Source organism: Sphaeroforma arctica (assembly GCF_001186125.1).
Source record: "Sphaeroforma arctica JP610 unplaced genomic scaffold supercont1.1002, whole genome shotgun sequence".
NCBI lineage: Eukaryota > Ichthyosporea > Ichthyophonida > Sphaeroforma > Sphaeroforma arctica.
Window position 1 is genome coordinate 1 of NW_014039556.1, and position 26,685 is coordinate 26,685.

General features: G+C 41.8%; 3 protein-coding genes across 3 annotated transcripts; 2 read left to right on the top strand and 1 right to left on the bottom strand.

The window, feature by feature from the left end:
- Nucleotides 1-419: 419 nt before the first annotated feature.
- On the top strand, nucleotides 420-4,184 carry SARC_09619 (hypothetical protein; the record flags this gene model as incomplete). Its single annotated transcript, XM_014296358.1, has 7 exons — nucleotides 420-524; nucleotides 1,347-1,414; nucleotides 1,611-1,738; nucleotides 2,456-2,585; nucleotides 3,008-3,131; nucleotides 3,369-3,528; nucleotides 3,637-4,184. Coding segments are annotated over 7 exons (1,129 nt in total), but the record flags the coding sequence as incomplete, so codon positions are not given.
- Nucleotides 4,185-14,429: 10,245 nt separating this feature from the next.
- Nucleotides 14,430-20,853, bottom strand: SARC_09620 (T-complex protein 1 subunit epsilon). Its single transcript, XM_014296359.1, has 7 exons — nucleotides 20,579-20,853; nucleotides 18,701-18,838; nucleotides 18,018-18,491; nucleotides 16,922-17,189; nucleotides 15,743-16,074; nucleotides 15,326-15,506; nucleotides 14,430-14,904 (listed from the first exon to the last, which is right to left on the bottom strand). Exons 1-7 carry the CDS (start codon nucleotides 20,669-20,671, stop codon nucleotides 14,771-14,773), a joined length of 1,620 nt encoding a protein of 539 aa, XP_014151834.1. The 5' UTR covers nucleotides 20,672-20,853; the 3' UTR covers nucleotides 14,430-14,770.
- A 528-nt stretch (nucleotides 20,854-21,381) lies between these two features.
- On the top strand, nucleotides 21,382-25,291 carry SARC_09621 (prohibitin). Its single transcript, XM_014296360.1, has 6 exons — nucleotides 21,382-21,585; nucleotides 22,075-22,236; nucleotides 22,921-23,063; nucleotides 23,230-23,397; nucleotides 23,921-24,037; nucleotides 24,733-25,291. Exons 1-6 carry the CDS (start codon nucleotides 21,489-21,491, stop codon nucleotides 24,871-24,873), a joined length of 828 nt encoding a protein of 275 aa, XP_014151835.1. The 5' UTR covers nucleotides 21,382-21,488; the 3' UTR covers nucleotides 24,874-25,291.
- Nucleotides 25,292-26,685: the final 1,394 nt, after the last annotated feature.

Below are 26,685 nucleotides of genomic sequence, written 5' to 3' on the forward strand. Positions count from 1 at the left end.
GTATATATATATATATGTATATATATATATAGTAGTATATATGAGTACATATTATTATATATTAGTCTTTATATTTGTGCAATTGAATACAAGTATATTATCAGGAATATGGGGAAGATGATTTAGAAATAGACATGGACTCATCTACTCGTCTCTACTACCTTATTATGTGTTTCAGATCATGGTTCTAGGAACTCTGGTGAGTTGATAGAGTTTGTACTACAATTGTTGCTTGGACCCTCTCCGGTTTTTCTATATTTTTTATACGTACGCTGCGATACAAATAGTCACCACACCCTCGCAGACGATCATAAGTCAGTCTACTAGGGCCACGACATTCTCGCTCTCAAGTTTTTAGTTTAGCGACATGTGCATGACCTCTTCAGACAGTAATAGAAAACCACGTTGCCATGCCAACAGAGTCTCAGTGCGAAACCCAAGCTGAAACTGAAGGCCTCAAGCGATCTGATTAAAAGTGTCAATACTGCACCCAAAGCAGCCGCGCCTACGAAATCAATCCCTAGGTATGGTTTATTCCGATTGCATTTCATTTCCATAGCAACCCAGCCTGAGTATACACCTCACCTATCTGTCTAAGAACTGCGATTTTGCATCCTGCGTACATCTCCAATATGAAGTATTGATATTCCTTGGATTATGCTTCAGAGTAACACGTCTGTGTGTGCTAACTACACGATACACTCTGCCGTCTCATTGTCGTTCACAGTATTTGGAGTGAAACGTATGTGGCGCTGGATTGCACATATAAGTATTATCATCCAAACCATGTCCTCTCCCGCAACAGATACATACATGCGGCGCAGTGGCAGACACAGAGACAATTTGCTATCCACAAACTTAACTTATCAAATGGGGCGTGGTCTGTCATTGGTACCATGATCTATTCTTACCAACTACACTCGCCTGTGTTGTACGTGTTATAAGCGAATCTTCCACCGATCGGCTGTATTATTTGTGTTAGTTCTGGTACTATCGTCGCCTGGGTGCTACTGTTGGCACAAATGTCGGGTATATTAGCTAATAAACACACATTAATTGTCAGCTAATAAACACACATTGATTGTCAGCTAATAAACACACATTGATTGTTAGCTCATAAACACACATTGATTATCAGCTCATAAACACACATTGATTGTCAGCTCATACAACACATATTGATTGTCAGCTCATACAACACACATTGATTGTCAGCTCATACAACACATTGATTGTTAGCTCATAAACACACATTGATTATCAGCTCATAAACACACATTGATTATCAGCTCATAAACACACATTGATTGTCAGCTCATACAACACATATTGATTGTCTGTATTAGTGTGCCGGAGGACGACCTACGCGAGCTGGAGCTTTCGGACGACGAATCAGAGCACACTCACAGCGAAGGTAGGTCTTATCATACACGCCATTTGTGTGCAGACTACACCCCTATATGACGCTTATGCGTATGCGTTGAGTGGGTACTGTACTGGTGCCCTATGCGTGAAGCGGCTGCATATGATACTTAGAGACGTACAGCTCCTACCACTCTGTTTGCGTAGAGGTGAGTTTGATTCTTGCTTGTGCATGCCATCATATCCAGGTGAGGAGGGCTCAGAGTCAGCCAGCCACAGCACAACACCGCCAACGGCGCATACAAACTACGACGACCTCGACAGTGATGAAGAGGAACGGGAGAGAGAGGAAATTATGCGCAGTCTCGATGCTACCGTATGCTTTAGTTGTTTACTGATACAGTCGATGAATGAAAATGTCCCAGTGTCTGAGTGCAGGTCCTTTTTTGTGTATAAATAGGTGCGTGTCGATGAGAGATTGTACCATGTGCTCTGTACATGGTCGGCTGATTGTGAACCCAGAAGTCCATTCGGACAGTGGGATAGTGCGAGTCAGAATAGCCTAGTGCGAGTCAGAATAGCCTAGCGCAGTCAGTACGCTGCGGATAATTGGATCTCAAACTGAAGAACACTTGCCTTTAAGTCTACCTACAAAAATTTGATATCCTTGCGAGCGTATGACATCACCATTATCTCAATTGGCGCGGTATAGCAGGAGCTTTGTTGAAATAGCCAGTGCTCAGTTTCTTCACGAGTTATATATTGAATATGAAGTAGTGATGCGATGTGTTGTGTAGTACAGTATATGAGTGTTATCTCTGCCAATGCCGACGTCGGTTGTGCACTAGCGACGCGGGTGCGTGTGTGTTACGGCAACGTCAAAGGTTCGGTGTTTGTTTGTAATCCGAGAAAAGAGTTCGTTGTTATTACATGCGATGTGCGTGTATGTGTAGAGCTAAAATTTACACACACTGTCATCAAAGACGAAAACGTCTGATATCATATATAAGAGTGCGATACACCATATCCAACAATGTACGCGTTCGTTAACGTTTGGTTAATGTGTCCTTCATATCGTCTGCCATTCACACAGCTCGTATCCGAGAGCGAACACGGCCCATCAGAACCAGTAGCGCCACGGTTCAAATCAGTGCACAATCTGTCTGTGAGTGGGGATGACAGGTCGACGCATTCGTTGGAGGAGACCTCTGGTAGCCCCAAAGGTAGGTATGGTTAGCACCAGCGCTGGATAGATACTCGACAAGCAGGCACAAGCCTGGGATAGGGATGTACAGTTACCATACACATATGATGAAGTGTGCGTATACGTATACAAACATCGCCCGCATATGCACTAGTGTACGTCACACATGGTGATGCCCTCGCATAAAGCGTATCATGTTAATGCGTCCTAGTGTACAGTTTCTCCATGGCCATAGCACATACATGCACAGGTTTGGTTTGCACATGAAAGTACTTCCAGACATTTATGTACCCTATACGAGTGTTCGATAGGTGCTGTGTGTGTATATCACGGTATACGGCATTGTGCGTCTCCATTTGACAGCAACGTGCCAATGCACAAGCATGAGAATAAAGAATTTCTGAAGGTCTAATAGTCGCCCTCAATTACACTGCACGACAGCTAAGCGCAAAAGAAAACCCAAGTCGACGCTTGGTTGGCAAGGCTTTGCAAGCTCCCAACAGGATATGAGGAACATCTCTGACCCCGGTTATGGGCGACAGGACTCAGATTGCGTCGTGAGAACGTAGGTGGCAAATTGTTGCACTTATATGTACGCAAAGACACGCACAAACTCCCGACATGTACTTGTGTATTTGCATGATACACACCTTTCCATCTACTCGTCGTCTGTGTTTTATCCAGCATGGGATGATGAGAAATCTGGATATTGATTGTGGATCATTTGAATGATTGGGGTTTGAATCCTGAATATGTCTTTGGCACTAGAACGTTCTCACTTATCCCAAAACTCCGATTATAGGTCTCTTCTGCTCGCGAAATCGCAGCTCCGGCAGTTGTCGAGTGAACGTTTGAAGGAAATCCACAGCGGATTGACTGAAAACATCGCAGAGATGTGGAAGGCTTTCCACGCGCAGGAGGAGCTTAACTTCTACCTGCAAAGCAAGAACAAAGCACATCAGGTAACTTCTTATCTCTTGACCCCGAATCCTCATTTGTTTTATTTGCCCAAATTCCTGTCAGTCCCATAATTGGGTATTAAAATTTGGCCTTGACACAAAATGCTGCAGGAAACCATGGCCAAACTACTGGAAATGATGAACGATAACACGCAAGAATTGGCTTCCCAGGCACTGGCTCGTGAAGAGAGTTTAAGACAGGCCGAACTGGACAAACTCGAAAGCCTAAAAATAGAAAACGAGAACAGTGAAATCGCAAGTGGGGTTGATGAGGATATATATGAGGCCATGGACGAAGCTCACCAGAGCCCTTCATGCGACGAAACAGATGAGTTGACTAGTAGCGATGTCCCTGCTGATCATGGAGTGTGTCCCAATGAGGCAGACCTACCGGAAATATCTGTGGAGGCTGGCCAAGATGAGGAGCCAGAGCTTACTTCAGATGACGATGTGGAAAGTGAAGAGGAAATAGAGCCCGCACAACAGCAAGGGTTTCTGGCGCGGATGTTCAGTGGACAACCGTAGTTGACGCTGAATTAAATGCAGCGGGAATCACGTCATGACACGTTACACAGAAGAAATATCTCGGGTCTACAATGAGTAGATCCGACACATAGTAATCAATATATCAAAACTTGGGGTTGAACAGGCCCATTCCATTCGCTTTGGTCGACTTCTATGTGTTATTCAATCCATATTTTCTCACCCTCCAATTGCCTCTAATGATCCAATCTGCATACATTAGTAGACCAAATAACTACCTCTGATGATCCAATGGTGAATAACTTCAGTGGACAAAATAATCACCTCTGATCATCCAATGGTGGATAACATTAGTGGACCACACAACCACCTCTAATCAATCAATAGTAGATAACATCAGAAGACTAACAATCGATTCTGATCATCCAATAGTAGATAACATCAGTGGACTAACAATCGATTCTGATCATCCAATAGTAGATAACATCAGTGGACTAACAATCGATTCTGATCATCCAATAGTAGATAACATCAGTGGACTAACAATCGATTCTGATCATTCAATAGTAGATAACATCAGTGGACTAACAATCGATTCTGATCATCCAATAGTAGATAACATCAGTAGACCAACATCACCTCTGATCATCCAATAGTAGATAACATCAGTGGACCTAGAATCAATTCTGATCATCCAATGGTGGATAACAATCCACAGTGAAGCTGACCGTCCAATCGTAGATAACATCAGTGGACCAAACAATCAATTCTGATCATCCATTAGTAGATAACACTCGTAGACAAAACAATTAATTCTGATCATCCAATGGTGGATAACAATCATCATTGATGGATGATATCAGTGGACTAAATAATTCCCTATGATCACCCATTGGTGGTTAGTATCAGTGGGATAAATCTCTGTGTACTTCGACGCGATGCGTTAGACCTATCAAATCTTGATGCGTTGAAACTAAGAACGCCTACAATGGAGAATCACAACAAGGTTTGATGCCCTAGCAATATTAAGGCTTGATGCGTAAAAATATTATACATAATATACACCTCAAATGGAGGAAACTAAGAACGCCTCGAATGGGGAAAACGTATTAAGGCTTGACAATAAGGCTTGATGTGATACTAAGAACACCTAAAAGGGAGAATCACAATAGTGTTTGATGCGTTAACAATATCAAGTCTTGATACGTTAGGACTATCATAGACTTGATGAATTATAACGAACAACGCCTCAAATGGAAGAAACTAATATTGCCTCAAATGGGAAAAGCAAATAAGGGCTGGTGTCTTCAAACTAAAATTAATTTGATACGTTTAAAAATTCTTGAAGTGTTTCAAAAATTAATAGTGATACTAATAAGGCTTAATGCGTTAAAACTTATAACGCTTCAAATGGAGAACTTAAATCTTTATGCATCGAAACTACTAAAGCTTGCTGCGTTATAAAAAATACTGACTCAAATGGGGAATTTTAATACGGCTTGACGGTTAAAAGTAATAACGCTTCAAATGGGGGGAAACTAATGTGGGTTGATACGTTTAGAAAGTAGCAAGACTTGATACGTTGATACTATTGAGACTTAATACGTTATAACTAATGTGGCTATATACGTCAAAAATGATAAGCGTTGATGTATTAAATCTAATGTGGCTTGATGCGATAAAACTCCTAAGGCTTGAAGCGTTGAAACTACCAAACAGGGGAACTAATAGGGGTTGATGCGTCAATACGACTTGATTCGTTATAACTAAGGGTCGTTCCTAACGGAGAGGCTTCGCTTGTGCAACAAATGGGAGCACTCAAAAAGCTTGATGCGTTAAAACTAAAACATGATACATACATTGAAACTGATAAGACTTGATACGTTCGAACAAATAAAGTCTCAAATGGGGGAAATTAAGTTAAAATTAAAAAGTTTTGATACGTTAAAACTATAAAGGCCCGATGCGATATAGTCCATAGCGTTCAAATTGGGGAAACCAATATAGCTTGATGCGTTAAAACTATTAACGCTCCATATGCGGAAAAATTATATTGTTAGATACGTTAACAAATAAGGCTTGGTGTGTTTAAACTGAAAGGGTTTCGAATAGAGAAAACTATTAAGACTTGATGCGTTCTATCTCAAAAGGCTTTAAATGGAAAAAAACGGGATGTGTTGGAACTAATTTCGCTTCAAACGGGGAAAGCGAATGAGACATGATGCGTTAAAACCAATGACGCTTCAAATGAAGAAACTACTACTGCTTGATGCGTTTAAAAAGCAATAGCGCTTCAAAATGGTTAAAATGGCTTGATCATTTAAAACAAATAAGACTTGAAGCGTTACGATTACGACCCCTCAAATGAGGAAAACTAATTTAAGGCTTGATGCGTTTACAGTGATAATGCTTCAAAAGGGGAAACCCAATAGGGCTTGATGAGTTGAAACTAACAAAGCTTGAAATGGGGAAATCAATAAAGATTGATGCGTTGAAACTACTAAGGCTTGATACGATACATATTATAACGCTCCAAATGAGGGATGCTAAACCGATTTGATGCTTTGAACTCTCAAATAGGGAAAACTAACAAAGCTTGATGTGTTAAAGCTACTAAAACTGAATGCGTTAAAACTTAAAGCACTCCAAACGAAGAAACATAAAGGGCTTCAATGCGTTGTAGCTGGCACACTTATGAAAGTCTTATTTTAATATACCTAGTTTTGAAAGCGGAGACAGACATGTTTTAAAGTGTTAAAAATCGACTGTTGTGGATAATTTGTGATTTAGTTTACACACTAATCAAACTTCAACGGCCATTGTACAGCTTTTAGTTAGCGGAAGTGCTTAATATGTTCTTATAGCGATATTTAATCATTTGAATCCGCTACAGACACATTGTTACATGCTAATAACGTATGCCCATAATAATAAGCGAGTTTGACATGTAGAATCATTACACGATGGTTAGGTGTGCGGCAGCGTATTGTTCTGATACAATCACGCATGACAATTCAGGGCATCGTGTACCAATTCAACCAGTATCTAGATTTGTTACTTGGATTACGAAATCAGGCCGTATGAAGCCTGGTGATCATGTGGACAGAAAAACATTCAAATGTCACAAATGATGTAGAAAGAACAACGATCCCAAGTTTCTACGTATGGATAAGCAACTATGTATACTCACGCAAGATGCTGTTCCCATGACGCGTTATGAATGTAAAATTACAATCGCACACACCGTAGAGCAAAATTAGTAAGAAGGAAGAACAGCGTGAGGCTCGACTGCTCTTTGTCATACAGGATAAGGCTACACCCTTGATTAGAATAAATAGATGATCTAAAGATAGAAAACAGCCCTAAGAATATGCTGTCGAGAACACTGTGTTTAAACCTGAAAAGGCGCGTTTAAAAATCGACGGTTTGCACTTTAAATTAATGGATAATGATTAGAATTCAATGACACAATATCACTTCAAGAAGCAGAGCTACAATATGCAAAGGACAAAGTAAGGCGGCTAGGAAGGAACTCGAGAATCTTTCACTGAAGTTTTGAACGCACAAAATTGAAATTGATCATGTCACAGTAGCTAAATTAAATTATGAATATATGCTGATGAGGAGAGAGTCCGTTATTGGACTGGATTTCAGAGTTGTACAAATTAAAGGCGCAAGGGGGGGGAGGCCCATTTGGCTCACACTAAGTTTCGAAGACGCAGTAGTTATATGGTTCTGAGGAGTACGGCACCATCTGTTGCAGTGAGTTATGAAGCACTTATATACCCGAACGGCGTCCAATCCCCTGAACGATACAAATCTGGTGATGTTATCATATTTCCGACATCCGATGGGAATCCAAGCCTTGTGAATAGTTTGAGACTTCCATGTTTCAAGTATAGTGGATATCCCACATCTTTGAAATTTGATCTTCAGACAGTGACCTGGAGCGAACATAAACACCACAATACCGCAAAACTACTGGTGGCCATGACAGGTGCTGGACACTACGTATTTGCCTTGCCTTTATATCAAGGCAAAAATCGGTGACAAACTCAAATTGTATCAAAATCATTGCTGGATAATTTATGGCCAAGATGTAGTTGCAAGGGGACATTCTTTCCACATTGATGATGTAGCTGTTACAGGGTCGAGCAGAGTATACTTGGTCACCTATGCCTATAAAAGACGGCCAATTTACAATAGTACAGAATACAGAGCCGAAGAATATTGCAACTTCTCGTGTTCATACTGAAATAGCAAACCGAAGAGTGAAGATCTTTAAAATGTTAGAGGACGAAGTAACCCTTGTAGATTTACACTTTTTCTGTATCGCGGCTGAGGTGTGCTTTTATCTAACAATATCATCGCTCCTATTGTAAAAAGAAATATATAAAACATTAAAGTGTATATGCAGAACATCTCAAATTGATCGATTTGTTGCTGAAATAGGTTTATTGAAATCGAAGCTTTTATATCCGGCTCCGGTGATAGTGCACTCTGCTATATCTTAGTACAAACTCCAATGTTTACGGCGTAGATCGCAAAGTTCTTCTGCAGTACCATGAAAAGGTAGCAATTTAGATTTTAAATACTCGTTAAGTCTGCCATTGCCGGTCTCATTTTATCTTTCGGTGCTATTCCCTGTTGCCATTTTCTCGTGGCTACTTTCACTGATACTCTTGGCATTCAATTTGTTTGTTTTCTGGGCGCAGTACGCGGCTTTTCAAATTCGAGCATGGTGAGGTTTCTCAATAACCTCGGCACGATCACCCAAGAGTACATTTCACTTACTTAGCTTGCTTGTACACAGATTATCTTTGTCTGACGACATTGTAAGATATAGATCAGGATTGCATTTATGTGTTTTTGCATGCGCTGCTTGCTATGACATTGTTCAAACAAGGGCAGCTACATGCACACATCGCCCACCAACACCTAATGCACATACACAATAGCCTTCGTGCACTTGATGTTCATTACCTTCACCTATTTCAAATTTTGCGGAAGCCTTCATCCGACCGGCATTCTGAGATCGCGGCTTAGCGCTATAATATATACAGCGTCCAGCAACAGTATAAAAGCTAGTAGAGAAATACTCATCTATTTCGGTTCATGGTGCTGCGACGCTACTGCAATCTATCTCGAAGTACGGTCTTGTCCTTTCTCGTATATTGGGTTACCAAAGAATTTAATGTAACTATCGAAAGCTGATACCACTCGTTCCGAGGAACAGGTAGGTATGCGTGACTGAATGTATATGGTAGTTTGCAAACACCGTACGCCTGTATTGTATTGCTTGTTCACATTTGGAAACGAATTATAATGACCAGCACAGTGAGTTCAGCAACACCATCACATACACGATCTCCTGTTATATCCATGTCACTATCAATACTCTCTCGATCACCATTTCTACACATGTTTTACATATTACGTCGAAAACCCAAGCATTCCGGTTTGCATGTATTGTAGTCCTGAACTAAGATTCACACTGGACGTACAAACAATGATTCCCAAGACCATGCTTGAGCGCAATCGTTTACAAAACAGTTGAGAATTCGAGACAAAACAGGTTTCAATTGTAGCCGAATCAGCGGGCCGTTCTTGACTCTAGAATGGCGAGTGTAGTCACACCCTATCAGTAGGGAGCGCCTCACTTAGACCCCTGGAGTTTAAAAACACTTGTTTGTCAATGGGTGTGCACATACAAGCACAAAACTTAGATAGTTGAGTCTTAGCAATTCTGTATTCAGAGAAAGATAAAATACTAATATCATCCACATAGACCAGCATGTCTGAGGCAACAGAAACTATTACTGTTTCCATGCAATTCTCTGCACAAGTATGTCAGCTGTGGATCCGCTTCGTATGGGGTTACCCACTTCGGACAGCGCATAGTCAAGCAACAATCGATGCCGGTACGAGTTTGTTTCCAAGTTCGTATGCATGCTCGGGACAATAAGTTCGCACCTTTCATTGTCTCACCCGTTCCAACCGCTTCCAGAATTTTCCCCTCACGATAAGCTTCCTTTGTAGTGCCTAATCGTTATTTATGTTCCTCTCGTTTAACTGGGGGTATAACACCGTCGATCGGTTTGCAACCTAAGAGTTTATGTAAGTACTCTCGTACGACATAGACACGTTTGAATATCGTTATGTGTATGTATGACCCTTGCTATAATATGCGATTGATGTGGTTGTTTCTGGTTCATCAATCTATTGCGAGGTGATATGTTATGCTAATAAATTTTCCGCCTGCGGTTGCAGAGTCGATATATGGCAAGCTTGCCATCATCAACCTTCAACGTATCTAAGCAGCTTATTTACATACAATATAAACACGTATACTGCTTACCTCGACTCTCTCGAATCAAGGATCTTTATTCCGCAGTTGAATGTTTATGATGTCAAATCTGCACACAATAAATTTGTTTTTACGTTTATTTGCAACTGCGATATATGGTTAGATTCTAGTACCCTGTGTCATTGTATCGCACTCGCTCAGGGTCGATTCTGGTAAGTATTACACACATACGAGCAAGTTTAAGATCGTGTATATGTGACTGAAAGCGGAGTGTGTGTATTGCTTTTATTGTTGGTTTAGGAAAGGGTCCTCGCTTATTTCAATGTTCGGTACTTTTTATAGGTCTACAAGGAACGACGTATTAAGGATAATAAGGCTTGACGCGTTAATACTTATAAGGCCTCAAATGGGAGAAACTAATGAGGATTGATGTCTTAGAATCAACAACGCTGCAAGTGGGGAAACCTTGTACGGTTAGATCGTTGAAACTGAAATCTGCTTCAAATGTGAAAAACCAAGAAGACTTGATACGATAAAACTATCAAGACTGGATACATTGATACTAATGAGACTATACGTTGTAGCTAATAACGCCTCAAAAGGGGAAACTAAATAAGACTTGATGTGTTATAACTGTAAAATACCTCTAATGGGGTAAGCTACTAAAGCCTGATGTGGTAAACTAACAAAGCTTGATGCGTTGACATGTTAGGTCGATGCGTTGAAACTATAAAGATGATGAGAATAAATAATAACGCCTCAAATGGGGAAAAAACTAGATTAAACTTAGAACTACAAAGGCTGGATGCGTTGAAACGAAAAGCCTGAATGCGTTATAACTAATAATGTCTCAAATGGGGAACCAACCGAAGCTATATAGCCAAAAATTATAAAACTTAAAAGTCTTTATGCATTAAAACTTATTAGACGATGTGTTATAGATAATAACCCTTCAAAAAGGAAAATCCAATATGGCTTGATGCGTTGAAACTACAATGGATTGATGCATGGAAACGAAAAAAGCTGTTGCGTAAATAGTCATGATTTGATGCGCAACAACGAATAAAACCTCAAATGGGAAAAAAATCTATAAGATTCGAATTTTTTGAAACTAATAGGGCTTGAAGCGTTTAAAAGTAATCAGGCGGTGTGTTATAGCTAATTTCGCCTCAAATGTGAAAACAAATAAAGCTAAAGGATTGATGCGTTGAAACTAAAATTGATGCGTTTGAACTAATAATCGATCGAATAAGACCTGATGGATCCTCTCTCTTCCACATTAAATGATATTGCCTATGCTATATATTTAAATAGCTCACTAACAACGCGAATCCATAAGAAAAATGTGGCACAATTAAACACTCCTGCAACAATGCCTGCTCCTGCCCCTATCACGTCTCTATTGCAATTCCCAAAGACACTACTCCTGAAAAGTACAAATCACCCAATGTTTCTATACCTGGAAAGGAGCCTCCTCCATAAAGTTCCACCTCTGTGGTTAACGCCCTAATCAAAGTAGGCACCGCCCCAGTATCCATATATAACAATACTCCCCTACTTTACACACAGCCTCCCACTACAGCCCCGAGTCGCTTCTGGGCCGGCATAGCCCCACAGGACCTTGGATACCAGTATTCCTACTGGTAGCTAACTCTCATATGCTTTTCCAAGGTCAGCGTCGCGGTACTAGCTCCTACTACACCTTGCATCTACAACAGCCGGCATCCATGTTGGACGCACACCAACACTGACCCTTTCCCCACTGCTTGTGTACCTGAAGTGCCTGCCACAGTATTTGAAACTAGCTTTTACCTAACGATTCTAGTGCTCTTTCTGGAGGTGCCATGTACGTCTAAAACTCACTTACAGGACCTGTATTTTGAAATGGTGGATATTCAGTCTGCGTTTCTTGCTGACTCTCAGCTAGGCTTTTCTTTGTAGCTGCGGCCCTAACCTGAAAAGTACTTTTGATGATCCATATACTTGCAGTAAAAACATCCCGTATATATAGCTCTTTCATTTGTTTTTATATACCTTCCTTCCAACACCTGGTTCGTCTCATTTATTAACAAGGACCCCACTAGTACAGCCTTCCTGAACTTTGTATTGTCCAAACTATATCTCAATGATTCGACCACCTTGGATATGCCTCCCACGTGGTATGCTGAAGGGTACATCTCGTTCTGGGACTCCGGTAGACTGTCCACTACTACCATCTTGATAGGGCCTCCATTTCCGTTGCTGCCTCTATTAATTCTTCATCCCATCCTGATACTGCTTCTTTTTCGCCCAGCATCACTGAGAACACCGCTTTTACAAACTGCATTGGACCACATTTAGTAGTTAAACCAAACATTGCCCTTCTGGAATCTCAAAAGCATGTCTTGAGACTCACACCTCTCTCAGACCAATCTTTTGTAAATATTTTAGTATTCAGCATAAACTTCAATTCCAGCAACCTTTTTGTCAAGAACCCTTCGTAATTCAAGTTAGTGAATTCTTCAAAATACATGTGTCGCAATCCAGTATTTCTCTCTAGCTCCACTATCAAAGTCCTGACAATGTTGTCTGACACTTCAGAAACGGTTTCAAAGTCTTTGATATGCTGCAAACTGTTGCCTTACTCCACGCTGGCGATTTGAAGTCTTCCGGAATCAATTCATGCACCAGACAATTCACCTCGGGAGATAGTGCTTCATGAAATCTCATCTCTCATCTTCCCACACTCCCTACTATCCAGGCCCCCTGCTGGAATATAATTCCTTCTACTCGTCTGACTGCCGTGCCTTGGTACCACAAATAGGCTTTCCAACGGAGATACAGCAGACATCTTAGCCTACTATAGTAATATGCTAAGCCACTTATTACCTTTGCAACAAGTACAATAAATAAACTCCAAGAGTTCAAAAGAGATTGCCAGTCGTATACACTATATAACCTGGGCAAACTCTAATATTTAAAATAAATAACAAGTTGTATGACCTGGCATGCACAATTCCCGGCCCTCGCTTTTAATAGTGTGTCTGCCACTATTTAAAGTCTCCAGCCGATATTCAAGAAATAGACCTGGCGACTCCAGGTCTACTTATCGAACCTCATAGTCTGTATTACTTTCTACTGCCATCTTTATCTCTCAATAAGCTCACCTCTAAGTTCTTTACTTAATGGCTGGCTAAAAGAATGTTTCTAACCATCACGTTGCCTAGCTTATGTCGTATACATTTACTACATCTGAAAGTTGTGGCATATTTAATTCGTAGACTTATCACTTTGATCGTCGATCACTTTTTAACATACAGCACTCATTTCTATTCCAAAATGTTCCACACATAGTAGATGCGTTGAAACTAAGAGCTTCAAGTTAGGGCTTCAAATGAGGAAAACTATTTTTTTTTTTTAAACAGTAACGTTGCAAATGTCGAATACTAAAAAAGCTTGTGTTATAGGTCATAGCGCTTTAAATGGCGAACACTGATACGACTTCATGCGCTAAATCAAATAAGTCGTGATGCGTTGAAATTAGTAACGCTTTAAATGGGGAAAACAAATAATACACGATGCGTATAAACTAAGATGGCTTGATGCGTTTACCCTAATAATGCTATTGAAGGGGATGACTAATAAGGTTTAATTTGTTTAAAAAACAAAAACAAAAAAAAACAACTTGATGGAATATAACAAATAAGGAATGATGCGTTAAAGCTATCAAGACTTGATGTGGGAAAACTTACAGGACTGGAAGTGATAAAACTATTAGGGCTTGATGCGTTTTCTAATGCCAATATCCAGAGCGAATACGCCATGTATATTGACTTCCCTTGTGCTGCGGTCTTGCAACCAGTCAAAACGGCAGCCGCTTACTTCTAGAAGATCGTACCGTGTAGATTCCAAGGGTCATGTACAGTACATCTTGTGTTGGGTTGTTTATACTAGGTCTGGCCAGTTTATTCGTTAATGCACCCTTTTCAGGTATATGCAGCGACAATAGTTTGGCAACCAGTTTGCCTGAAGTAAATATGAAGAAAATTTGCTCTAATAATAACAAAATGCGAAAAGGGAACGCTTTTAGCATTTTCAGGGACGTATGCGCCGCCTTATATATGCAATACTTGTTATCACAGTATTTTAATGATGACACGACCAATAGCAGTACAGAGCTATCACAGTATATGCAGATAGCAAGCTCCAGACGCGCCGGTTAAATCTTTAAGTTCCCATGCACATCCGGATTGGTACAAAGATAGATATAGTACTCAAGCCCAACCTGAGAAACATACATCGACTACAATCCAAAGCCATCACAGTTGAATTCCTATTGAAGAAGGTATAGCCATCTTTCGAGGTAAGTGTCTTATACTATCGAATCACGATCAACCCACATTGGCTTAGCCTAGTGTCGAAACAGTGTATAGTACTCTGGCAGGTATATTTAAAATTTAGTGACAATATTTATATTTAAATGAAACCAGCATTTCGTTCGGGGACCACCACGTCGTCGATTTTGAGAATCATCTTCACCAGCTGCGCAGCAAGCATAATCTGTTGCTTCTTACCGATCAAGGTCTCTACTACGTTGTGCTTCTTCATATCTGTAGGTGGTCACCCAATGTATATAATCGTGAAGAAATAATGAGACTCAAGATGTATAGTTTCTGAGGCATCTCAACTGATGGAGGGCATGTAACGCGCAACGTACTGAGAAAAATATGTTGTTTTAAGATTTATCAGTGGGCGACCGGTACATACTTGCAACACCATTATATCATTTGCGCACAGCTTGAATATTATAATATTCGAGTACTTGGAAAATTTGGTGCCGCAAAAGTTGAATTAATTTACCAACGCCTTTTTTTTGGCCATTGTGGCCAGAACACGCAGCAAACAGCAACTTTGTGGCGACAACACTCATACTCGTCTAACAACGCCGTGCAAAACAGTATGACGCGTGAAACGATCACACGTTGATCAATCCTGTGTAAATTGCCGAGCTCATGATACAAGCAAACATACCGTAACTGCCGTTCTGCATACAGTCCACTCCCAGACGAGGATTATTCTGAGCCACTTGTTGGGATTTGATGTCCGCAATAAGCCCAATTGCAGCAAGACCAGAATTATCCGCCAACGCGATAGGAATAGCCTCTAACGCGTCTCCGAAGGCGCGTAACGCGTACTGCTCTACATTCGAGATCTGTGACGATGATGCAAGAAAAGAGCATTCTCAGATGATAAGCACGCTCAGCAAAAAGTGCAGGTCAACTGTCTCTGCAGAGAATTCAGAACTATGAAGGTGCAACGCATGCAAGGAAGCTGCTGAGAAATGAATTCGAGATTACAATAATACAACAATCTCTCCAATACGCCGAAACGAGAATGAAGTGACCCCACATTAGAGGCCAAACCATGCAGCTATAGCGAAACACGCACCTTGTCAGCCTCCTCCTGGAGCTTGAGTGCACAGGAAAGCTCCGCAGAACCGCCGCCATAGACAATACGATTGTCCTTGACCAGATTGCGCACCACACACAAGGCATCGTGGATACTTCTCTTCGCCTCCTCGATCACCATCTTGTTACCACCGCGTACGAAGATGGTTACGGCCCGCGAGTTGGCACACTCCTCAATCACCAGCATACGCTCCTTGGATGTTCCGAAGACCATCTCCCGCACATGCCCCGCTGACCCCAGCTTCTCGGCTGTGAGTTCGCTGAAGCGCGGCACGATGCGCCCCCCGGTGGCGATGGCAATTAATTCGATTTCTGAATTAGTTCCAAGTGTGAAAAAGTGCGATGGCAATTAGTTGTCAGCAATGTGCATTTCCACAATCCAAGAGACGCATGGATTCGTATTCGCTGAGTTGACGTATACTATTGTCAATACGTCCGAGATATTGTGACACCGAGAGGGGTGTGGTACCTTCTAGTATATGCAAGGGAAATTGGTAGTCGAACACAAATAGCGATAGACATCAGCCCGCATATGCAGACAAACAGCGCTATAGGTACGATGATGTGAGAAAACGGTCGTGGCCTTATTAGGACCAAGCATACGAATGTACTATGCATTCGTATGGCAAATTGCATTATCACGAGAGCAGAGAGAATATCATCACCGTACTACAACGACAAGAGACACCTCGTGGGCTTATTTTTCAGACAATGGCAAGACATGACAAACCAAAATATCAATAGGTGACGGAACACGATTAATCATTGTACATTCAATGCCGTTCAAAAAGTCTAAGTATACGTGCTGACCCAGATAGCCATATCGACTTGGGAAGATATATCAAAATCAACCTTAACGCCTTCCGCGATTGATGTTTTCTATCGATTCGACTATTATAGTAAACCAGGCGCACAACAGAAAGAGGGCTTAGTGTTGATTATCACTTCACCGTGTAAGACAAACAACGAACACAAAATCTATGGTACAGCATATAGCACACACTAGAAGGTACTTCACAAGACATGTATATGCACATCAAACATATTGATCCGATGCATATACACCAAAAAGTAAGCAATATATTTAAGAGTTTTCAGGCACGGACATGCAGAACTGACACACCGACAAGCTGTACATCACCACACGCACTCTACCTACCAGGTCCTCCCACCCAGCGCACAGCGGGTAGCTTATTCTGCAGCAGCAAATGGTTAGCTTCGTCATCGAAGCCCCACTGGCATATAACTAAATTCGCACCAGCCTTCTTACAGTCGTTGATCATCTCCTCGAACTTCTCGCGTTCGTACTCTTGCAGCGCTTTGTAATCTGCGGCAGACGACACTGTGAGCGTGTTCTTTGTCTTGGGCTTAGGAGGCTCGAAGGGGCAGGTCAGGATGGCGATCTTGGCATCACGCACTTCCTTGGGCTGTAGGTGTATGGGTATGAATAAACTTGAGTGAATGCAAAAGATATATATATATACATATACATATGCACAAAGAACAAGTAATTGGGTGCGGGTAACAGTGACGAGGATGATGCACTGTAGACAGCTGCACACACACACACAGCGACATAGAAAAAAAAGGAACACAACCGTTGAGGTAAAACCTGCTACGGTTGCTCACGTGCACGCGTTAATGTGGGAACGAACTCTCGGAGCCACTACGAATGATGCTGTCTTCAAAAAGAGATCATCACTATTCAAAACGGCAGCCATTAACCCACCATCGCATGAGCACATGCTACTGTATAGCACAGAAAATGTCTATTTCGCATGGGATCGCAAACACACAGGTACGTCACTGACACATGCTGGTATGTACAATCGACGGCAGGAGAACATATCCTAAGGCTTTACATACACATAACTTCTATCCAATCAGACGAAGACTACATTTAGACAACTACTTGTAGTATACACATACGGACAAGCTTCTCCCAGCAGCACTCGCTTGTACCCCGTAGGGCTTTACATACACATAACTTCTATCCAACCAAACGAAGACTACATTAAGATAACTACTTGTAGTGTACACATACGGACAAGCTTCTCCCAGCAGCACTAGCTTATACCCCGTAGCGTGTGAACAGAAAAAAACACACAACAAAATTCGCTCCGCAGAATGCACCTATCAGACAAAGAGCACTGCACTTTCAAATAACAAACACTCCCATATCTATCAAAATTCTGTGGACTTCCCAGCATACTACCCTACGCGGTCATAATAAAGATAAACTTAAAGCTACATACCATCTGGGGGTGTGAGAAGTCCTTGTCGATTACAACACCATGTACCAGCTGTGTGTCCTCCATCTTGCCGCTCGTCTTCCCGTCCAGCTTGATTAGTTCAAAGTCTACGTCCTTTCGTTCTAAATCCGCGACCGACAACACCGCGTCTACCGCGATCTCGGCGATCTGTCTATGGCATTTGTTGACGATCTTAGATCCCAGCGTCGTCATGGCAACACTTACTAACGGTTCCTTCTCCGCTGCATCTATCTTAATTGTATCTGAGATGCTATCTAGGTGATCACTCACAATCTTCGCCGCCATTTCGTACCCATCAGCCACACGGATTGGGTGTATTCCTCTGTCCAGAAGAGACTCTGCTTGTTCTAACAGTGCTCCAGCCAGCACCACCACCCCCGTCGTCCCGTCGCCAATCTCGTCGTCTTGTGATGTCGACAGTTGCACCAGTAGTTTCGCAATTTGGTTATTTACGTCCTGTGATCAGCGTGTGCCCAGATGGATCCATAAGTACGTGCACGAATGCAGACGCCGTCCGTGGACTCACATTACACTGCAAGACTTGGCATTAAACAATAGCACACAGACAATACTAACCATACAAAAGCTAAACTATTTAATCCAACGCCTCGAAGGTGTACAACACACCACTCAACGAAACCAGCACGAGCCTGTAACACCCATACCATTTTCTTCAGGATGGTAGCCCCATCGTTTGTAACCGTCACATCTCCATCTGAGCTGACCATCATCTTGTCCAAGCCTTTAGGACCCAATGACGTGCGCAGGATACCAGCCACACTTCGAGCGGCCATGATATGTGACTGCAAATCAAGAGATAGAGATACTACTTATAAGTCACAGGTAACTTTACGCCCCAAATCCCGTGCGGGTGTGTCGAGTATGGAATACTGGCATACATATGGGGGCGCATTCACCAGTGATACGACATCTAGACAAACAAAGGAGCACACGTAAGCAGTGCACAAGGACCAGAGGTATAGAATAATTGTAATGCAACTGTATATTACTACTATGTTATCTCCCGTACCATCATGAGGGTGCACTGCATATAACGTTTATATATATCCGTAAATGAAGGACAGCAGCATACACAAGTAGAACGAAGTATGTCGTGGTCGCGGATTGGGCGTGCACAATTAACGATACCAGTGCACAAAAGGAGCACGAGAAAAGTGGACAATGTACTGTTTGACTTGTTTAGCAGATACGCGGCAGTTCACGAGGATGGGGCAAAAGCTAGATGAATACACGAGAATGGGGCAAAAGCTAGATGAATACACGAGAATGGGGCAGAATCTAATGAACACACGAGAGGATGGGGCAAAAGCTAGATGCGACCATGTCAAAACAACTCGGGAGACCGAATGGAGCCCGATACACCCTCAGGTCCGTAATAACAAACGAGGTGTCTAGACACAGTAATACTTAGCCCCCCCCCCATCTTGCACTATACTCCTATCGCGAAACAGTTATCGTGCTGTCTACGTAATCTTTAAATGAATGACAATCACGATAGGAAAACAATACAACCACGACTGCCCACAGTCCATGTTCACACTAAGCTCGTTCGTTGATTATAAAGAGGCATGACGATGATAGAAACGATGATATACACACAAGAGGATGGCATACAGCTCACTACCAACGACTATATATATATAGAGAATCCACACCATAATGAATCCAGAACAGTTGTGGATACTATAGATTAAATAATGTATTATGACACGACGAACTCTATCAGCCCTTTATTCATCCAGAGTGAAAGTGTCTACGCCGATCTATACCAATGAGCATGCATATAGAGTGCACAGGATACAGGTTTATGACAGGCATGCAATGGTATGAAATGAATATTGTTATCTTCAACATCAGAAAGGAAGTATATGGCTGTCACCAATAGGTTCAAAATAAATGCAGGGCGTCTACTAGTGCACACATTATCCAAATCCTATTCAACATGATGCTGCACGTGCACTAAACACATAAGTATATATTTCTAGACGTAAGCAAAGAAGACTTTAGAAGGAAACAACAGGAGCACGAAGGAAGCATTGTATTAGATCATATATTGTCATTGGCATGATAGATACTCATTGTCTCTATTTGCCCGAAAGAGTGTGGATTGTAGCGAACATATATGAGATCTGATATGGAGTGATAGGTGTCTGCTCATACTAGGATGTATTCCACTCGTAGATGCCTATATGTTCCACTATTTGACCAACAGTTTGGCTGTACGCGATCAGACTCGCAGGCTAGAGCCCAGCATAGCTTTTCTTTCCATTCTGATCGACCTGAGTAGTATGGTCGATCTTCGATATTGATATAGTACTTGTATACGTTCTCTAACCGACCACATTGATACCTTTATTTGACCCCATATGCATGTGTAATTCAAACAACGCGCTATTTGCGATGCATTATAAGTTATCGCACTGCTTAAGCCAAAACATAACCGACACAACGAAATATGTACACGTACACTGTGCATCACATATCACATGTCTCGTTGTAACATTGACATCAAAAGCACCTACCTTTTGTGCATCCAACCCCGTCAAGCGCTTCTTCTGCTCCTGATCACGGATGATGATGAAAGGGCGGCCATACTCGTCATATACCAAACTCATGATGCCCGTTAGATGTATATACTATATTCACCCAAAAGTATAGCAATACTATATACAATCACCCAAATGTATAGCAATACTATATATATATACAATCACCTAAATGTATACCAATATTATATACAATCACCTATAGGTATTAGCTAAGCGTATATACGGACAGCTTCCTTGTTACTGCTTCCTCTATATGCGCTTATACGTAGTTGGTTGGTATGTGTCTAAAAGTGCTGTGATTGTTTCTACGCAAAGGAAAGTGTCACAAAGTACACCACGCGCCTGTCAAGGAGCAAGCGAAGACCTCCAATATATCGCAAATTATCAATGTCGTAAATATTTACGACATACAAAGGCTGCTTTTTATTGTATATTTACTCTACAATAAAGTGAGAGAAATACGCGAACATCCTATTTATATTTTAACTTTTGTCCTAAAATTCGGAGTTCACCTTAGATTTATACATTTGGTCTGATTCTATTTGTCCTAATTCGTTGCACAGTGCCCACGGCGAGAATTGCGTATAAACATAATTATGAGGAGTACCTGATGACAATCAAATTTGGTGACCCAAATCCCGATTTCAATACCTACGAATTTAGGAATGGGGTTACGAGCTAGTGTGAGTATCATGACACTCATCGCGTGGACTTTGACTTGCCTGGGGGCAATCGATAATAGTATTCGACAATCGACACACACCTGAAACTCGGCACGGACAAAAAAAGTTAACAGCAACACGCTGCTTTTGGATACGTACACATACGCACCCACAACCGGTTGTTGATACAAGACACATAACATACTCATAGTATATACACCATGGCAGCACAAGCAGCTAAACTCTTGGAATCCGTAGGCAAGCTCGGCCTTGCCGTCGCCGTAGTTGGTGGTGTTGGAAACAGCGCTCTATATAACGGTATGTGTCTGCAGGTCAGCATGTCTGCATGCAACAAACAACGTCATAAGTAGCGTGTGCAACCCCTTTATAGCGTAAATGCGCTTATATGGTTTCTATGGCGCTGAAAATTTTATCAGAAATTGCAAAAACATAAGCGCACCTAGAGCTGTTGGTTTAGTGGTGAACCGCTTACTTGTGGTAACATGGTCTCCGAGGACTTGAATATACCTCGGATGTAGCGCGTTCTTGTAAGGTCATTGTATACAGAACAATTGAGATTAACGTAAATATATGCACTGGATGTATCAGTAAGTATCGCGTTACCACTGACCATCCTATGGCTCGCATAAGGTCTACGTGGTGGACACCGACGACACGCTACTTCAATAACACTTTTACAAGCGTATACCTGAGATATTTTTTTCTTTCTAAGCTGTAATATATACGAGAATAAGAGTGTTGTACTCGTCTGTTAAAAAGTTCTGTCCGAATTTTAATACTAAACAGTTGATGCTGGTCATCGTGCGATCATCTACGATCGATTTTCGGGTGTGAAGCAGAAAGTGCACGGAGAGGGAACCCACTTTATTGTGCCCTGGCTACAAAGACCTATCATCTTCGACTGCCGAACTCGACCAAGGAACATCTCCACGTTTACTGGTTCCAAGGGTATGTGTAGACGTGTATAGTGCGGTCTTAAATTAGTATATTTGGGGTTTTTCAATACGAAACATGTCTTCGTTTTCTGGTTCTAAATGTTTGTTTTTTGCATACTATGCGAGTCATAGTTGGATTTATTTTGAATATTACACATCTTTACGTTTATAGATTAAATAAGAAATGTCTCAACGTTTTCGATGCAACGGGCATGCGACTGTATGTACAATGCGGATATGTATACATATATACATCTACACATCTATATACATTTATTGAGAGACATCTATGTTCACTGGTTTACGGTTAGATGTTTGTGTTGAATAATACGGTTGTAGTTATAGATATATCTTGATCTATCTGCAGGTACGAATTGACAACGAATAGTGAGTGCTATTTTATGTGTTCTCATGTCACCCTGGTATTCTGAGAAGCATTGATGGGATTTCCCGAGGCCGCTCTCTCTGGAAACCCAGGGCATAACAACTTCGATTATTAACATTTCAACGGCATTAACTATCTATGTTTTTGTCATTCTGTTATATCGGTACATTAATAAGCTCTTGTCAAATTGGTGATAACATACTGCCGCGAAGTATATTGGTGATATCCAGTTAGTTCGGAATATAACCCGCAGTTACTAGGCACACATACGATACACATACTCACGTGCTTGTTGCTCTATCTGTACAACAGATTTGCAGATGGTCAACATATCTCTGCGTATCCTGCACAGACCCAAAGAAGCCTCACTTCCCCGCATATACTCCGAGATCGGTGTAGACTACGATGAGCGAGTGCTGCCATCCATTGGAAACGAAGTTCTGAAGTCCGTTGTGGTATGTATTGTATCATTTTTGTTCGACCCTATGTGATTTCATTTCTGTCCTCGAATCATTTAGTGACATCTGTTTTTATGTATTTATGATATTTAACTTGTATACGCTGTCATATCGAGTGTTGTGAAGTTAAAGTATCATACACCTACCCATATACCTACCACAGGCCCAATTCGATGCTGGAGAGCTTATCACACAGCGTGAGTTGGTATCTCAGCGTGTGCGTTCTGGTCTTATCCGCCGTGCGGCCGAGTTCGACATCGCCTGTGACGACATTTCCATCACGCACTTGACTTTCGGACGCGAGTTTACCCAAGCCGTAGAAATGAAGCAGGTATTTCTTTTGGGCTGCTATGTGATGTGATGTTATGCAGTTAGTAGGTTTAAAGTATTTGTAGTGTATATACTTGGGATTGCTTTATACGTAGTGAGAGAATTCTATCGTACAGAGAGATGTAGAGCCCGAGTATTTCAGCGAGTGGCTCGTTTTGTGTGGGGTGTCGTTGTAGGATCACCCTGGTATTCTGAGAGGCATTTATGGGATTTCCCGAAGCCGCTTTCTCTGGAAACCCAGGGGAGAGAGAAATATGTTCAAGACTTATCTTGCGAAGGTTATGACTTCCATGTCACTATCGTCTTGGTCGTAACATGACAACTTATTCGTAGCTGGTAGCTGTATGTGAATGTAGTTGCTCTAGTGGTCGTCTGTCTGACAGACAAAAAGTAATGACACGAAGTGTAACATGAAGTGATTATAAATAGATATTTATATTGCTATTTCCCCAAAATGTGCATTATATTGCGTTGATATGCTTGATATGAGCTCACACGGTGGCTGTATTCGCTTTGCAATCCAGGTCGAACAACAAAAAGCCGAGCGCGCGCGTTTCGTTGTAGAGAAGGCTGAACAAGAGCAGTTGGCTGAGATTATCCGTGCTGAGGGTGATTCCGAGGCTGCCCGCCTCATCTCAGGGGTATGTATAGTATCTTTTCATGCAACAATATCTGCAAGTATTGTCTTACCTGCTGTATCGTCTGAGTGGAAAATGCATGCTATGGAGTTTGGCTGGTCTGTTTCTAGCTTGTAGTGGGGATGCAACTTACAGGTGTTATCGTGATGCTACTGCGACTGGTAGAAAGTGTACCGTCTCAAACTTAGTTGTTGATTATGCAATGGGTTTACGCATAGAATCCAGTATATCCATGTTTAGTGCAATGCTGTAGTAACATTTGCGAGACGCTTGTATCCGGTAGTACCTATGTACTATCGTTGGGTGAAGCAACTGTCTGTTTTGTTGTACGAATCCATTGTACTATCGTTGGGTGAAGCAACTGTCCGTTATGTTGTACGTATCCATATAACCCTGGTATTCTGAGAGGCATTTATGGGATTTCCCTAAGCCGCTTTCTCTGGAAACCCAGGGGATAGTAATCCCACTCGTACGTACTAAACCGGTTTTGGCAATCAATGCCATCAGCGATCTCGTTTGTAGCGGAACATTCAATCCCATACCTACACTGCTTATAATGCCATCCGAATGTCTATTTTGAACATCGGATGTTATCCCTTTGTCTATTGTTTATACTGATATTTATACAGTTTGCTCCGTCTCACGTGCGAGTGTGATAGTAATGCAAGCGCTCTCTCCCATACCATACCGCACTACAGTCGCTTGCTAGGAACGGACCCGGTCTAGTTGAAATGAGGAAGATTGACGCAGCCGTAGAGATTGCCAGCACTCTGTCTCGCAGCAGAGGCGTGGCGTATCTTCCGGGCAACAACAACATGCTGCTCAACATCGGTGCATAAATATAGTATTCGCTGCAGAATCATACACGGTGGAGTGATGATAGCGTGGCTAATTCGGTGTCGGGTGTTATGAGGAGCTCGGGTTGCAACATAGACATGTGTTGGATATAGCCCCGAGGCAGCGGCTGGTCCTGGCCTGGTTCAGCTTGCCTGATGCTTAGATTAGTGGACTGTGTCGGGGCCTCAATCTCTTGTCTATGCTTGCAGATGATGGATTTTTTAGGAACAAGTTTGGCATCGGCTACTGCCCGGAAAAGATTCTATATGCAGGAGAATTTCAGTTGGAGATTGAGCAGCTTGGTGTCTGTCCAGAAGACTAACATATCATTGCGCCAAGCGTCGTCTCTTTATACTTTCAGACGAAGGAAGATGATAGATCGAATTTAAATAAACATCTCATTAGACAAACCAGGCGATATGTTGTGCTCTGTTATGATTGTGAATGCTAAGCGAACTGTCATTGTATTTTCTACTACTAATCTTGAGAAGCCGGGTAGTTGAACCGTGTAGCAGTGTGAAGCCTAGGTACGCCCCAAAGCACTCTGCATATCTCAATATGTATGTGCTTAGTCACCTGCTGATGTATTCTAGAAATATATGCTTGAAGTTTTAAGAATTCGCATCAATGTCAAAAACCCTATTTAGGTGTTGTCCTGCTACTAGTCTGACGCCAGATCGGTGCGCTTGCTATATACATTCTATTGAAGAGAAACGAACTTCAATGCAGCTGTTTGTGCGCTTTTCGGGCCGTGAATGAGCACATGAGCAGTTGTTATGGATCTTGAGAGTTGAGACATGACTCGCTGTATAAATATAAGAATTTTACGAAAATAAAGCTAATAAATACGGAACAACTTGTCCGTTCTTCCTTAATTTCTATATTTTCAAGATGGTCACGTATCACAATGGCCATGTTCTTGACCAATAGTGGGACGTAAATATCAACGTAAAAGCGTTAGGTACAGGAATGATTTACTCGTTTACGATTATGGTCTAGGTAAATACAAGAATGTGAGCTACTGTTGTCGTTGGGGATGCACTCGAGGCAAATAGAGGGCAGAGAACAGGAATGGGTCGACAAACTGCCGAGAGAAGCTCGAGCTCAGGCCGAGATAACAGTAGATACTAGTTGTTAGTTCATAGACGTCCACCAGCGGGTGAGGCGGATATTGCGTAGTCACGACCCATAAGCCTATCCGAATAGTTGTCGAGAAGTGTATGTACGGAATAGGAAGAAATGCGGTTGTTCAGTTTCGCTTGCTTTTTCTTTTCAACTTGAGAGCTTGAGTATGAACACAACTAAAAAGCCTATGAGCATATAAACAAAAGGCCAAAAACACGTAAAGAGCCGTTGACTTTGCCATGGCCTTCTTCTTCTAAATTGGGTTTTGCGTTCAAAAAAGAAAAATGAAACTGAAAATGGCTTTTCACTCACACATGATCAAATCGACAAATCCACTCACCGGAGGAGGAGGACCGAGCGGGCCCACGGCCCGAGCTCCGAACTCCGATTTTTTTTTTAAGTCTCCTTGTGAATTTGTGATCTCACTAAAACAGGTTGGCGCCAAAAATACTACTCGAGGGGCGACCCAAATTTATAAATAAAAAGACAGTCATGAAACATATCGACTTCTCCAACACGCTACTTCAGAGTTCCATTAGGGTGTAGTATGAGTGAACCCAACAAAGAGGCTGACGCCGCCTTCAAGGATGCGCGCGAGCCGTCTGAGTTCCGAACGCCACGGTAAATCTATAACGAATGCGTATATTCTATGCTTTTATATACGTACTTGCGCCACATGTACGTGCATA

Coding starts and splice junctions, on each gene's coding strand:
- SARC_09620 (XM_014296359.1), bottom strand. CDS start 20,671: ATGAGTTTGGTATATGACGAGTATGGCCGCCCTTTCATCATCATCCGT. Junction 16,075..16,921: donor GCGCTGGGTGGGAGGACCTG/GTAGGTAGAGTG, acceptor GAACTAATTCAG/AAATCGAATTAATTGCCATC. Junction 14,905..15,325: donor TATGCAGAACGGCAGTTACG/GTATGTTTGCTT, acceptor GACCACCTACAG/ATATGAAGAAGCACAACGTA.
- SARC_09621 (XM_014296360.1), top strand. CDS start 21,489: ATGGCAGCACAAGCAGCTAAACTCTTGGAATCCGTAGGCAAGCTCGGC. Junction 22,237..22,920: donor CACGTTTACTGGTTCCAAGG/GTATGTGTAGAC, acceptor TCTGTACAACAG/ATTTGCAGATGGTCAACATA. Junction 23,064..23,229: donor AAGTTCTGAAGTCCGTTGTG/GTATGTATTGTA, acceptor TACCTACCACAG/GCCCAATTCGATGCTGGAGA.